Genomic DNA, 16224 nt, shown 5'->3' with positions numbered 1-16224 from the left:
AATGTGGAGGATCGCTCCCCGTAAGGTACGGTGCACTTAGTGGGGGCGTGTTCTCCTGGCCTGTTCGGACTAGTCAGCCCGAAGGCCTCCAGTCCTAAACGTCGGAGCACAGAAAATCTGAATTCCTGTAAAAGCATAAAAGCATCTCCTATTGTAGCCTTCAGGAAAAAGCCAAGAATATCTGATAAAAAAACAAAGATTTTACATGTGTGGTTTGCTTAACTGCTTTACAGTATTATTTGCAGGAGGTGGCATGATGGTTCATGACCAGTGAGCCTGTGGAAGGGCCCTGCAGTTGTACCCTTAGGAAATGCACTTGAAGATGCATGAGTGAAGTAAAAGCTAGCCTGGTCTCTCTGAGTGACCGTCTGCTAGGTGATTCATTAAAACAATGTTTTTGTCCCTGCTGTTTTGCAGTGTTGCGAGGGGGTATCCCTCGCAGTATCCCTGTGTTACTGCAGCAGAAAAAAAAAAGAGGGAGAATTAATCTGTTGCCAAGTGACACGGGGTGGATGGAAGCTGCTCTGAGGCCAAAGGACGAGGTTCTCAACCTTACAAGTGTGACGGAGCTTTGTAATTCTGACAGAAGCAGCTTACTTATTCCATCAGTCTGGAGCATTTTATTCTGCGATGGACCAGCATCCCATCCCTGCATCAAGTTTAAGAGAAGTACCTATCTATGAATATGTAAAAGCAAAACACAGCAGAGTAATCTCCTCAAATTAAATTAGGTTGGAAGAAGTTTAAATTTCATGTTCGAACATGGTCATTTCTGTGACTCTGAAATGAGATTGTGAACATCCACATGTTCCCATGAATGGAAATGTATAGAAATGAAGATGACAGGGACTGCCATGGAAAACATTTTAATCCCATTTATCCAGAACCCACGTTGATCTTTTTATAAAAAGCCCTGCTCTGTATGTTTAACCTTGCGGCTCCTGTCGAGTCAGTCACTGACGCGTTAAAACAGAGGGGCCACGATCTGGGTACATGAACCCCCCCCCCCGCCCCCCCAATCATGTGGCTGACAGGGGCCACCCCTCCCACCCCAATCCTGGCCTCCTCCGTGAGCCCCCACTCTCCCTGTTATCACTCCCTTGCCGGGCTGGATCTCATCCTTTATTTTCTCTCTGCTTTCTTCAGATGTTTCCCCCCCGTCATTTTCTTGAGACGTCCCCAGCAGTACCAACCCCCCCCACCTCGGCCCCCCACACTCCTCCTGTCTCTCCTTCTCTTTTCCCCTGCTCTTCCTCTCCAGGCTTTGCTCAGGGACTTGGATAAAACGTAACCTAAGGGGGGGGGCAAATGTGATATTCAGTTTCGGCTCGGTGACGCCACACAGCCATTAACTATCTCCAGCGAGTGTGACCCACCCCCCCCCCCCTTCCAAGACACTCCCCAGCTTCTATCTACCATTCATATCCTACCTCCCTCAAGTCCTCCCCCCCACCCCATCCCACTCTCTCTCTCTCTTTCTCACACACACACACGCAAATACACAGAAACAGAGTCCACTCTCTCCAGTAGATTTTAAACAGACTACAGAGAAAGAGAAGATAAAGAGGGGCAGGAAAGACTGACCAGAGAGCGAGCGAGAGAGAGAGAGAGAGAGAGAGAGAGAGCATCCAGTCTCAACACTTTCTGCTTTCACTGAGAGGACAAAATCTACAGACCACAACTATCACCATCCAGCAGTGATCACATACAAGGAAGGAGCTTCAATATTCTTACTGGGATATTTCACAAGAATGCTATCTCAGAAAAAAAGAAAAACTTGAATTTTGATTTTGTGGCGAAGCGAGATTGGGCTGGTCAGAGTCCATCCAAGGTGGTCGGGTCGACTCGCTGCATTCCTCTTGGTACTCGGGTCGGACGGTCTTGTGGGACTCTTTCTGTGCCCTCCGGTCTCCGACACCCACCTGCCCCACTCCACATCCCACCGACAGCAGCCCAAGGTGAAGCCACGGAAGTGTCCTTGCAGAGTTGTGAACGCATCTACTCTCTTGGACGATGGCTCCCCATCCGTTCAAAGGTAAGGACTCGTGCAAGGATAAGAACCTCCGCAGCCTCCTGCGTTTTTGTGCGTTCGCTCCTCTTTGGTTGCTGAGGAGAACCTGGTCACTCCACGTTTGTCGAACCTGGAGTGTGAACTGAAGGATCCTTTAGGTTTGATAAGTTAACGCGTCAGCGCTCGTGTGTTGTTGGGGGGGGGGGTCTTGGTAAGATGGCCGGTCTCGGCTGGTTTTCCAAGTTGCGGAGCCCGGTTCTGCAGAAATAATAAGAAACGCAAAAGAAATTATTCGTAATCAGTAAATGATTGTTGACGTTAAAGGGTGGTATAACCTGAAGAAAATCAACATAAAGTTTTAAAGGATATTGGGAAGGGATTTATGGGATGGTTTGCATTTCATTGCATTCTTTGACTAACATTTGGACACAATGTTTGACTGTAAGTTGGAGGGACCAAGCATTTGATTGTAAGGTGACAGACCATTTGACAGTAAAGTGGTGATACAGAGTGTTTCTGAGGTGGAGGTGCATGACATTTCCACTTCCATCCCTATTGTTATTTCCCTCTTCCCTTGATGTGTTTTCTGCTGTTTCTCGTCCTCCTCTCTCTCCCGGAATCTCTCCCCCATGACCCGCAGTGTCTATTTCAGTCCATCCTGGGGGTTGGATTCAGTGCATCCGGAATCTCATACAATTTACTGTCATTCAATCCTGCTGTTCCCACAGGGGCCCCGGAGACGGGCCCCAGGTCCTGAAGGGCGGGGTGCTGTCACAGGGAGGGAGGGAATTGGCAGGGTGGGCGGGGGATGAGGGGAGGGGGCTTGCATTTGGGTCATCTTTGGCCCTGTTCCTCCTTGAACACCCAGCACACGGCTGGCTGGGGACCACCGCTATTTGCCGGAGTAAAGCCGTACGGACGGCGTGTTGGCTGCACTCATAGCCCTGGAAAAATAGCGCTTCCTCCCGCGCCACAACTTTGGGAAGTGGGCCGTTCCCTGGCATGCGATCGATTAATGAACCGGATATTGCGATATAAACAACTTCATTTTCTTGGCTTCTTTGAGTGGGGAAATACCAGCTAGGGGACAAGAGACACCAAGGAAGATCAATCAGACAAATAGAGAGCGAGAGGAATGGGGCAAGAGAGAGAGAGAGGGCAGAGACCGAAAGAGAGAGAGAGAGAGAGAGAGAGAAATTGATATCTATAATGACAAGTTGCCCTGCAGGAAGCTCGAATCCTGATCGTTCAGGAGTGGTAGTGGACTGTAATCAGCGATAACATCAGAGACAGCAGTGCGAAAGGGTCATGGACATGGGGAGGTTTAAAATAGCTTGACATTTTTGTGTCATTGTTCATGCTGAGTGCCGAAGATCCAAAACAGAGTCGTCCTCTTCACAGTGGCAAGCCTCAGGTCTGGACAGCTAGCTAGCCAGTGCTGCTGAAAAGGAATAAAAAAAAAAAAAATACAATATAAAAATAAAAGGTTACATATCATTCATCGAGAGCCAAAAAGCTTCCGTTCACCTTTCAGATTCTTGGCTTTTTTTCCCAACCCTCCCCCCGCCCCCCCCCGCCCCTGCCTCTTTCGTTCAAGTTCGTGGTTTTGAATTTCCTAGAGTCGGTAGCGCAAAGCTAATTGTTATGAATAATGTGCTCTTCGTCGTCCTGTTCCTGCGCCGGATCGGGTTACCCTGCCAAGGATGTGAGGAAGGTAACTGGTAAAGCTGCCCCCAGGCTGGGTTTCCAGGCACAGTTCTGTCAGCAGTTATACTCCCTTGGCGCAGAGCCGGTCTTCAGGTTACCCCCGCAGCAGGCCGGCTGAGATAAACACAAGCCCTCTTACTGGGGCCCCGCCCCTTTCTCCCCCACCCCAAGCTGACGCCTGTCCTCCTCCTCCCGCCGGAGCCTCAGCAGTGAGGGAAATGAGGCTTCAGAAGCCGTGATGGGTGGCATCACCACGCTCCATCGGCTACTGCCTGTTTCCAAACCAACTGGAACTGGTAACGTGACCGATGGGGTATGAGTCGATCGACGTGGCGAGATAAGCTCACCCACCTTGGGTTTCGGCGGCCCCTTTTAGCTTGTCGCTACCAGAACCTGACGTGTCACAGGCTTGGGGTGGGCGGGGGGATAGTTGGGGGGCGCGGGGGGTGGGGTGGCTGGGCGTTCAGGTTACGCTTTGAAGCTACCGAACCGAAGCTAGGAGACAGTCTGTCGTCGGAAGCCATGGTTATGATGCTCGTCGATAAGCGCTTGACCCTTCCCCCCCCCCCCCCCCAGCACTCTGTGAGAAAAGGATGGGGGGTTTGTCGAGACACGGAGGGAAGTAGACGTGGAATAAAGGAAGAAACTTGCCCAGACAAATAAATGACCCCAAGGGTGTACAGTTTGGAATTGTCTCTCAGCCTGAACAGAAAACCTCAAACAGAATCAAGCAGGAGGAAATTACTGCTCTGTGACTGAAAACAATCCCTAAACTAATTGTGTTATCTTATAAGATAACTAGCATGTTTGTTGGCTGTGTTTGTTTATTTCTTTTTCTAATTTAACTTGTTGTATGGTTAAGAGTCCATTAAGATCTTTGGGGATCATCATTGGGAATGGCACTATATAAAAATAAACTGAATGAAATTTAATTTTATTGAATTTAACAGCTCTAGGTTGTCATCAATTTCAGTTCTCCTCATGGAAAAATGTTGACATTGTCTGCTCAGATGTAACTAAACACCAAAGTTAGCACATGGACTGGTAACTATGGCCTAACAATGGGGGTCTGGTGCCCATCCACTGACTGGGTGGCCAGTTCCAGGAGGCCCTGCAGGCAGCTTGAATCCAGATCGTTGGGGAGTGGTAGTGGACTGCTATCCTGCCCACTGTCCCATCTCCTGCTCACTGAATGGAGTGTTGTTTATTGATTTCTTAGCGCCCATGGCTGTGCGATGATTATGGTGTCGGTGGGGGTTGGGGGCTTTGGGCGTGGAGCCACAGTGGATGGGCACTCTACATCTCACTTTACAGCACTGTCGGTGCACTTAATGGCGAGCAGACATGATCTCTCGTGAGGGTGGAGCAGGAGCCCCTGGGTAATGGGTAATTACTTCCCAAACTCGCACGACCATAATGCCGTCACCCCTAAGGAACTGTCTTAGGATTGGCCTGAATGGTGGGGGGGGGGGGGTTGTGGGGTGTGCTGTATAATTGCTACATAACGAGTTTTATACCAAACTAGACATTTTCAAATCAGTGTGTATCAAATATGATGCTGGTTAACCTCAGGATGTTAGGAGACACATTACATGAAAAGGAAAAGTCAGTCTAGGTCTCCCAAATATCCCCAGAAATGGAAGCTAAAGGGACCCCATGTGGGCTTCCGTTCAGCACCAGGTTTACCCTGCCAGGTCTTTTAGGATTTCATACTCCTGTTTTTCTTATTTGGAGCACCACAAAAACCGAGGTGCAGGACAATCGATTGGTATCCACAAAAATGCTGCCAGATTGCAAATCAGGGTATTGTGAGGGTAGAAAAGAAGAGCACTAGGTCTAACAATCACTCTCCCACAACTGAAACCTCCAACAGACTATACCAGTGCTCCCATTATGCTTGTTAGCGCCCAGGATCAAACTGCATTTTTTTTATGGTCCCTATAAGTTTTTAAGACCTAATGGAAAGAACAAGGCTCATCCTGGTCCTCTGGATCCAAGCAAGGATGTGTACACAGTGATATGATGAAATTACTTTCTTGGGTGACCTTAGACATCCCCCCACCCCCCACCATAATTTGAAAATGTATTTAATGTATCCGGACTCAATCGGCTTATCTCTGGCTTGTTTGGGATGCTATCTTACTTTTGGACAAGCATCCGTGCGTCCTGTCAGTGGATCCAGGGGCCTGAAACCCAGATAGCCTGCACACTGGGCTTATTCCACGTTCTCTAATTGCTGTTCCTGTGTATGGATTTCCGTTTGACATTACGTCGGACCGTTCGTCTCTCCTGTCTCTATCTGCCGCTTAAACGCTTTTCCATTTGTCCTAATTACATCGCTGCGGACGTGGATGCCCTGCGGAATGGCCCACCGCATCCATTTTGGTGGGCCCTGCATGGGCCTGGACCTGGGAGCATCCAGGACTGGAAATGTCCCTCCTCAAATTCAGGGAGAGGGAGCTCTTAGTAAATTTGGATGTGAGTGCTCAATGTCACGGCATGAAACACTGTACGAGCACATTAATTACTGACAAGCCTGAAGACGTCAGGGTAGATTGCTTCTTGAACGGAGGAAATGATCAATAAAATATCCTTCGCATTTACAATTAGCCTGAACATTTTCTAGTTATTCCAGTTATAACAGAAACAAACCAAGAGTGATAATTGTGTCCCTAAAAGCCATTGTAGTGATCTTACTTTTGGTCATCTAACAGTCATGCTGTGCACATTAAGACGACAACTTTTCTGGCTGCTGTTAGTTTAGTTCATACCCATGCTCCAGCCACATAATTTCCCTCATCCCTCCACCAAACTTTTTGGGCTCATTCACAATTTAAGTGTTTTTCCGCCATGAGCCATCAGCCTTCTCTCGGCTCCCCAAGTCACATGTCCGGCAGTTATGCAGCAAGCTGTGTATGAACGTCTGCCCCCCCAGAAGAAGCATTGTGTGACAAATTTTGTAGGCATTCATGCACGCCTCTGCTGCAACCACTTTGCTGGCATGTGCCAGGGAGATGCAAGTTCTGAATGATGCTGTGTCCCATGATACTGGACAGATGGCATTGTTGGGTTGGTTTAATAGTGACTCTGTCTTTTGGGAATTCCAGGTTTGTCTGATGTGCCTTGATCGACGTGGCCCCTGCACCCCGGCTCCACCCTCGGTGTCCCCTGCAGCAGGATGGATCTGGCGCCCCCTTACAGGATGGACCCTGACAGCCTGGATTTGCAGCAGGTTCCAGTGTTGTCCATCAACCAAATCCGTGCCACCCGAGCCAACAACGACTACGTGGATCGGCCAGCAGCTCTGGAGCTCTGCCCCCAGATGGGTCCTACCCCCCCAGTCCGTGACGAGCGGCCCAGCTTGGTGCCGCGCAGCCAGAGCCACCCCCATCACTGCTACCCATCCCACATGAGCCGCTCTAGCACCGTGAGCTCCGTGTCCCGTGGCAGTGCCACCTCTGACCAGCGCCTGCTGCCCAGCCTGGCATCCTCACATTCGGGCCTGGCAGTGCGCACCCAACCCGAGAGTGGCCTGAAGTCCCGAGAAGGCCTGGGGAAAGTGCCATCCATGGCCGGTGATCTGGGCAGCCACCTCTTCATCTGTGAGCACTGCGGCAAGTGCAAGTGTCCCGAGTGCAGCAGTCCCCGCCGGCTGCCCTCCTGCTGGGCATGTGGCCAGCGCTGCCTGTGCTCAGCTGAAGCTGCCGTGGAGCATGGCACATGCCTTTGTTGCATCAAGGGTCTCTTCTACCACTGCTCTGCTGACGACGAGGACAACTGCGCTGACCGCCCTTGCTCCTGTGGGCCTGCCCACGCCTGTGCCCGCTGGGGTACCATGGCTCTCCTGTCCCTCTGCCTGCCCTGCCTATGCTGCTACCCACCCGCCAAGCTGTGCCTCGCCCTGTGCCAGCATGGCTACGACCGGGCCTCCCGCCCAGGCTGCCGCTGCAGCAATACCAACACAGTGTGCCGGAAGATCTCTTCCTCCAACCCGACTACATTCCCAAAGTCCCTGGAGAAGCCAGTATGACAAGGATGACGAATCATACTTCTAAAGCCTGTCCCCGATAATCCTGATGACACCCCCATGCATCCCAACCCCACATCCACCTAATGGAGGGACCAAAGCTTCTTCGTGAGACTCATTGCTGAAACGGCCACATCACCAACCAAGACCTGACCAAACAAGCAGACCTAGACCATATCCACAACACCATACTATATACTTTTATCTTAATTTTAGTCTATTTATTTATTTATTTGACATCCATTAACGCCATAGGTGGAGCGGATTGTGCGCCGTTGCAACAGCAGGAATAAACACAAGAAAACGCATACGAGCTATCGTACCCTCAGGTTTCGCGGAGGTTGATGGGATGGCCGCTCGTCTCACCTGCTGCTTCCTGCACGAGTGTTGGAAAAAAAGGCAAAATGGCGAGACGAGGCAAGCAGATTCAGACGTAGAACCAAGTGCTCAAAGCAACTGCGTGCACTGCCAGGATACTTGTTCCTTCTGGCATTTTCCAGACATGGTTCACGTGCTGGAACTCGGAGACGAGCTGGTCAGATGTGCAGGAGGTTTCTGGCAGGATGCTGAAGCTTCCTGGGATCACACTGGGAAGGTGCCTGGATTCTGAGTACAGCTGTTCTGGGACTTTTTGTGGGGAGGGGGGTTCGACCCCTCAGACTGGTTCAGACACCCCCGTCCATACCATCTGGCAGTTGGTCATTAATAGCGGGACAGACCAAGTTAACCATGTGAGATTGGACAGCGATTAAAATGTGTTTTTTTTTCTTGGGGGTGGGTGGTCACAAAGCATTTCAGATACTACACTGCCCGGGGACAGAGAAGACACCTGGGTGTGTGCATGCAGCCGTCTGGCTCCCTGAGTCAAAGCTTTATCTGTGCGTGGGGGGGGGGGGGGTTAGCTGTTACAGCATGTAGATAAAAAAAAAAAAACATGCACGGGTAAGGCAGGGGGTGGGGGCTGGTTTCCAGATAGCGTGCGCCACTGCAGATCTGAAACCAGAGCTGCTCTCGATGTGAGCCTGGACTCCACACTGACTGAGACCAGAAGGGGGGGGGGGGGAGCGTGCCTCTCCGATGCACTGATACCCGCTGGACTGTGAGAATCCGACACACACAGCCTCAGTGTCTGGCTGTTTGTATGCATAGTCGTCCTGTTTCTTCAAATTACTTTGGTATATTTTTGTATGTAAATATTATCAATTTATTGTTATTTTTACCTGTGATGGGTTGGTGCCCCATCCTGGGTTGTTCCCCGCCTTGCGCTCATCGCCCCCGGGATAGGCTCCGGACCCCCCATGACCCTGAATAGAGTAAGCAGTTTCAGAAAATGAGTATATGGATGGATGTTATTTTTACTGCATTTTTCCAATCGTTCCTGAGATTTATCATGAGTCGACAGTCCCATGCAACGCTTGTGCTATAAGTCGGCTTTGCTTTGCTGGGTGGGGAGGCCTGGTTTGGTGTCATGTATCATCGGCATGCACCCGGTAATCTAGTGGTGGGGAGGCACCATCTACGGGACACCTACTGGTTCCCACTGGCAGCGCCAATCAAGGCCCTTGTCTGCCCTCTGAAGGACCTCCCTCACCCCTTGGTAATGCATGTCGAAAGGCACCCCACCTCCCCCCCTGCCCCCCAACCCCGTCGCCCAGCCGGGGCTTTGGCAAGGGATGCCGTGCCAGGTGCTGCTGCCAGCATTCGGGTGCCCCCCCCTTGCTGGCACAGTGCCGTACACCCACCGTAAGCTAACCTCTGTCAGCTCTCCCTGTCGTCTTCATAAGCATTGCTTTGGTACAACTGGCATCCTGTATGGTGTAAAAGAATTTAAAGAACATATGAAATATCTATATATATATATAAATAAGATTCTATATAAATAAATATATGAATATAAATTTTAGATTTATTTTTTCCGTTGCTGATGTTGACAGGTCACAGATATTTATTTAAATTGTTACTATGAGAGAGGTATTTATTTAATCGGTGGAGGATTGCCCCTTCTGACAATTCTGACTTCCTTTTCCTGCACAGCTGCCGTGGCCCTTGGTAGCCTGGCAGCTAATAAAATATGTTTTCAAGCGGCCTGTGTCTGGCTTCTTGGCCGGTTGGTGGTGCTGGCCGTGGGTTGGGGGGGGGGGGGGAGGTCGGCGGGTGGGTCCTGTGAAGATGGCACATGCACGCGTGTGCGTGGAGACGGCATGCGTGAGTGCCGACAGGTCCGCGGAGCTTACCGAGCCGGAAGTTATCAGCCCGATACCTGACGTGTCCGACTGACGGCTTCTAAGGGGTGTTCTGGGGGGCATTTCCCTCCTGAGATGGTGTGTGGGGGTGGGTGGTGTCGGGGGGGGGGGGGGGGGGTAGCCTTTGTCTCCAGCACACCACCACCACCCCCCCCACTCCCATGCCGCTGCTTTGTGCTATAAATAAGTAATCAAGGCCAGGCAGTCATTCTAATGCATCTCAAGACAAGCGAATACAGATGCGTCTGCTGGCCCACCAAGAAATGGTGTCTCCTCCTTCGAGGGGACGTTACGTGACAGTTGTCCTTCTCTCGACTCCCCGAGTCACATGTCCGGCAGCTACATGGCACGCCGTGTACAAACACCTGCCCTGGTGGGGCAGCTGAGCTAGACATCGCCGTCCTTCTCTCCTATCACCCGCGAGCGATTCCAGGGTGTCTGCAGAGTACCGTACTCTCAGTGGGGTGCAGCGGAGACATTCGCTCGCAGATGTCACTCCAGTGACAAGCTACCCCCCCCCCCCCCACCACCACGTCGTCTTTGAGGGGAGTTTACAAAGGCCCCTGGCCTGCTTTTGTGCCGAGATCCTGCATCTCACAGAGTGGTAAAGGGTAGATTAGTAATGTCGGGCCCGGTCACAAACGAGGGCTTGTCCTTCACATTCCAGCCCTCCCCCAAACTTCTAGTTCCTTCTGTGAGGTTCGGCTGTGCGTCAGGGTCTCGTACGGACTGTCGCCGGGCCGACTTTATAGTACACCTGCTCGCTGGCTACGTGAATATACATATTAGAATTAGAAAAGCTAGTCGCACTCTTAATCTCGATGCCGTCGTTTTTCTGATGCTAATTATAAATCCAAATGACTTCTTCACTCCCGCCCCCCCCGAAACTATATTCCTGAAAGGTTTGGCAGCCTGGGGGGAATTTTAGTGAGTCTGGTTTCTTTCGATTCGTGACCTTTGACCCCTCAGTGACAATGGACGACGAGAGTGTCGGCCGGGAGCCCTGACCCCTCCCCTCCTGGACCCCCTGCCCTTATAGCCCCCCGCACCTCCCAAGTGGCTCTTGTCACGCCTCAAAGGCGGTGTCCGGGCCAGCCCCGGGTCAGAGCCAGAACCCCACTGTATGGAGGAGAAACAATACAAGCCGTCAGTCAAGAGCCTCAGAGCTGTCAATCAGACGTCCCATCAACACCCCCCTCAGAGCCCGGATCACACCCCTCTTCAGTATCTGTCACTCTCTTCTGCTTATTAGCTCCGGAAAAGTTTATGTTTTTCATCTTTTACAAATAACTAAGAAGGGTCAGAGAAAAACACAGGCGTAGGGAATGTTCCAGCTGTGGAGATGTGATCCTGTCAGTACAGGTTAGTGTTTGCTCAGAACCCGCCAGCTCCGGGGATTGTTCTCGTCCTCAGATGCTATGGACGGAAAAATCAAACACCCCCCCCCCCCCACCCAGCAGGTGGATCAAGTACAAAGTATCCGATTCATTCTGCAAGTTCTTTCCGAACACATGAATTAAAATGAAAGCAGCCAAAAAGAGGCAGATCGTACACACCGGCTATGCGTGCTGACGCCTTAATCTAACTGATGTCACCTCACTGGTGAGGCTTGGGTCAGGAATCCCACAATTAAATAAAAGTTTGCGGTCAATGCACATTAGACAGTCTGCGACAAGGAGTCATTAAGTCATTAATAATTACTTAAGTGATTAAGTGATTAATTAAGTAGTAATTAAATTTAAGTCCAAGTCAACACAGACGTAAGGGGAGGCATTGTGGACGCAGCAGATGCTGGAGATTGAGAATACTGGTGTAAAGATGGATGGAAGCATCGAACACTGGGAGAGACTGGGTAAGTAGTCACTGATTAAATTATCGTTTGTTAACAAACTGTATAGTTTGTATACAAACTAGCTGGCCTTTAAGTGAAACATTATTAAAACATATGATTAGTGCCAGTTCATCTCAGGTCACACACACACACACACACACACACACACACACTATGGGCAATTAAGAGACACCAGTAGCCTAACCGCAAGTCTTCAGACTATGACAGGAAACCCATTTGAAGTGAGATGAACAAGCAATCTCCAGACACACACACACACACACACACACGCAGGGAACCAAGGCAGCCATTGAGCCCCCACCCCAAGAGGAGTGAGACAGTGGCACCACCCACTGAGCCCCCACGACATCAGTGTCAATAAGTGTATTTTATCAATCTGGCCGACTATAAACCATCCCAGCAGGCCATTATTTTGTCATGCTAATAACGTATCGGCCCGCTAATGCTCTGCTTAAATGTCTCTTTCCAATGGTGAAATCTGTGAGGAATAAAATACCTAAATAATATGAGAAAACTCTCCTTCCGTGTGATGAAAAGCTGTTTCCAGGGTACAGGAAAGCACAGGAACGCACACATGCATCGATCGGCTACTGATCAGATTTCCATTGTTAAAAAAAGGTGTCAAATCATCCTCTGGGTCAGGAACGAGCAACCCTCTCCGCAAAGGGCCGGTGTGTATGCAGGTTTTAGAGGTAACCTTTAGGTTAGCTGTTCAAACCCCCACCAATCAGTCCTCTAATTAGTAATCCAATTAAGGAGTTGCAGCGAAAACCCTGCTCTAGGTTATGCCTGGGGTGTCATGGCGGTGAGAGGGTGACTGGAGTGTGGGCTGCCACATGAGGGCGCTCTTCTGTGGTACATCCGTGGTTCACGAGCCGTATTGTAGCATGGAGGTTAGGGGTCTCAATTCAGGAGAGGCCCTTGAGAGTGGGTTTTACTTGGCTCTTAAGAAACTGTCGCCGAGATTAAAGGTGACAGTTAAGGTGACACGGGGAAGCGCTTTGGCTTGCGGGATATAATGCTTAAGTTAGTGTGCAATTCAATCGGTCCAGCTTCCGTGCTCATATTACATTAAGGTGAAGCTCGCTTGGGCCACCGTGAAGGCAGGTATCCTTGGGCTCCGCAAGCCGGCGAGAGACGCAGCAGCTTCTGGGCGGCTGGACTCCTCACTGCAGAACTCGGGTTTTGTGTCCTCGATGGGAGAGTTTGGATCTGGAAGAGCGGGGCCCTCCACCCTGGGGGTGAAGAAGTTGAGGGCATCTGGGAGCGCTTTGTGTCTACTACGGAAACTCTGACATACTTTTGCTTCCAGTAAAACTAACACAGCATCCCATTTCTGCCTGTAATGCCGCCATGATGTTCTAGCATTAAACCAACATCCATCCAACCATCCATCCATCCAACCATCCATCCAACCATCCATCCATCCATCCATCCATCCAAGGGCATAACTTTGGGTTAAGCTTGGGGGTGGTTGAGGTGTCCACCCATTTAAGGGGGTCCAGGAGGTTGTACTGGCTGGTTTTTGATTACTGGGGAGTTACAACCCCTATCCCCCCACAATTTACATCCATCCATCCATCCATCCATCCATCTCCGAACCTCTTATCCTGGTCAGAGGGGGGTTGAGGGGGGGCTGCAGCCTATCCCAGGTAACACAGGGCAAAAGGCCATAAAACTGCTATAATATTACCAGTGAAACCACCATGATGTCCTGTTATTTCCAGTAAAACCAACATCATACATTATGTGACATACTTTTACTTCTGTACATTTACTTAATAATAATAATAATAATAATAATAGGTAGACCTATTCTGTGCTCACAGTGCCATTTCCTTTTTAAGATGCATCCACCAATTCATCCTCCATCCTCAGTCCAAACAAACCTTCTATGAAGCCTCTGAAGCATATTCTTCACTGTTCTGGCAAATTCTTCCCAGTGTTCCTGTTTATTTTTTCCCCACAAAGTCAGCCGAATGGGCTTGACCTCAGCACGGAAAGCCAAGCGCACATCCTTTCACATGGAATGTCCGCGCGCATGTCGGAAAACCCCTTCGGTTGCAACGTTTCTCAAGCAGACCCTCGGGGACCCCCAGACAACCCTCCCAGCTAACAGCCAATCAAGAACTCTGGAAAACACCTGGTACAGGTGCTGGGAGGGAACAAAAATGTGGACTAGGTGGGGTCCCTGAGGACTGGGTTCAGAAACACCGATTTAGGGAACATTAATTCTTCTCCTTCTTCTTCTCCTGGTGACTTAATGGTTAGGGAAGCGCACTTGTAATTGAAAGATTGATGGTTCGAATCCCCGACCAGCAAGGTACCGCCCCCAAGCACTGCTCCCCAGGCGCTGAATTAGCTGCTCCCTGCTATGTCACATAAAGGTTAAATGCAGAGGACACATTTCACTGTGGTGTGTCAACGATGACCACTGATCACTGAATTCTAATCCCCAGTATGTCTGATGTTCAGGTTCTTCCTACCACGGCTATAACATGAAGTCGTCTGTGTCAAGCCGTTCTCAGTCCAGAACAGTGGACACAAAACAGAGATACGGGCAAGATCTCTCTTAAGTCAAACTTGGTTCCCTGCTGGACTGGATCGGGTTGATACCAGTATCCTTTCCAGCTCCCCCCCCCCAGTCCCACCACTCTAATTAGCGGTTAATTGTCTGTACTGTTTATATTCATGAGTTTCTGCAGATAAGCCATTTCTTTTGCGATAGAACTAACATTTTCTTGTTGGTGTTAGAGTATTAAGTGCCTATAGACACAGCTCTGCCGTTAAAATGCATTATCTGTGTGTGTGTGGATCTGAATGGGGGGTTATGAGTGTGGATCTGAATGGGGGGTTATGAGTGTGTGAAAGAAATAAAAAAAGAGCTTCTTCATCCTAACAGATGTTCTCGATTGTGGTGACCCAACATCCTCCGCCGTTCTGAGAAAACAGCGAATATTTCACTGGACCTCAGGGACCCGGAGTGAATTTCTCACAGTGACAGAGCCGGATCGGGACCTCGGAGAGCTTGTTAACATTACTCTTCCTCCGCTTTGTTTTTTTTGTTTTTCTTTGGAGTCACACGCATTTTTGGAGGCCCGCCACAGCAACAAAGTTTCTGGTCCGTTCCTCGAAGCGGCATGGTAGCAATTTCGTGCGGTGATGTGCAACCCATGTACAATTACACACCCCCCCCCCCCTCCTTTTTTTTTTTTGCTCCACGTTTAACTGTGATTGCTTGAATATGTTTGAAAATATCTGTTTGCATTTGTTGTCCCACTGCAGTGTGTGCGTGTGTCTGTGTGTGTGTGTGAGTGTTTACGTGTTGCTAATCTAATCTAATCCGTATTCCTGGGTGGCTCGCAGGCAGGAAACGAATCTGCATTCCTGGGATTCTTTCCCCCCTCGAGCCTTCGACGGCACTGGACGGCGTGAGCCTGTCCTTTAGGCTAAAGGCCGACGATCAAGAGCTCGTGTGGATGTTCTAGGTGAAATATCTTAAATAAGGGAAAGTCCCCAGTACAAACTTCAGGTTATGACTTGTTGTCCTTAGTCACCCTGTTACCTTCTGCCTTTGCTGCTAAACTTGTGCTTTCCAAAGAAACAAGATATATTTTGCTCATTAATATGTCCGGTAATTTTACTTCGGAAGAGCAAGTATCTGCTGAAGCATACAACAGCAGCTCCCTCCAGGGACTTGAGAAAACAATCTTCCCGTTATCAAATTCTCTACATCCTGACGAAATGCCGTCTTGCCAAAGCTAAAATGCAGCGGGCCTGCCTGCACGTTCTCGTACGCGAGAAGATCAGAGCTAGTGGGGCGACCGGCAGCACGGACGCTTGTCGCTTAGCTGTGTGCGTAGGCGAATTGGAACTATTGACCGGCGTTCACGGCGCGCAGGCTGCGCGGATCGAGCGGTTGCGCCTTCGGGGACACTACGGCTGGCCTGCCTGCAAATCTGCGCACTGGGGAATTGCAGGGGGAAGGCGGCCCCCAGTTCACTCGCAGCTGCAGTCCCAAACCAGCGGATCCCACAGATTCCCCAGATCCGTACGCCAGTGTCCATTCCCAACCCACACGCCCCATGTCCTGGCTCTCTCCTCACAGAACAGGATAACAGAGCCGACACTCTGAAGAGGGTGGGGGGGGGAGGTTAGGAGGAACTCGGAAAGAACATGTTTGAGGTCAGTCGCGGTATATTTCAGGCCAAGCACGGACAAAGGCTGGGTATTTTTAGTGTCTGTCAGGAAGGGAGATGGTGGAGGCGTGCTGGTTGTAGGATTGAGGGCTTCTGACTTTCCCACAGTCCGAGGCCCGGAAACCGAGCCTGACAGCTGCCCCACCACCGCCAGTTCCAGGGAGCCCTGAGGGTCATTTGTTTTG

General features: G+C 50.2%; 1 protein-coding gene across 1 annotated transcript; it reads left to right on the top strand.

Annotated features, from left to right (window-relative positions):
- The first annotated feature begins 1488 nt into the window (after positions 1–1488).
- Positions 1489–9830, top strand: LOC111860766 (protein sprouty homolog 3). The gene is made up of 2 exons (XM_023844766.2): positions 1489–2035; positions 6826–9830. The coding sequence occupies exon 2, from the start codon at positions 6897–6899 to the stop codon at positions 7746–7748; it is 852 nt and encodes a 283-aa protein (XP_023700534.1). The 5' UTR covers positions 1489–2035; positions 6826–6896; the 3' UTR covers positions 7749–9830.
- The last annotated feature ends 6394 nt before the right edge of the window (positions 9831–16224 follow it).

The sequence above is a fragment of the Paramormyrops kingsleyae genome, chromosome 24 (genome assembly GCF_048594095.1).
Source record: "Paramormyrops kingsleyae isolate MSU_618 chromosome 24, PKINGS_0.4, whole genome shotgun sequence".
Classification (NCBI taxonomy): Eukaryota; Metazoa; Chordata; class Actinopteri; order Osteoglossiformes; family Mormyridae; genus Paramormyrops; species Paramormyrops kingsleyae.
This window is presented reverse-complemented; position numbering and strand designations above follow the sequence as displayed.

What these genes read in the sequence shown, in the direction of transcription:
- LOC111860766 (XM_023844766.2), top strand. Translation starts at nt 6,897, where the DNA reads ATGGATCTGGCGCCCCCTTACAGGATGGACCCTGACAGCCTGGATTTG.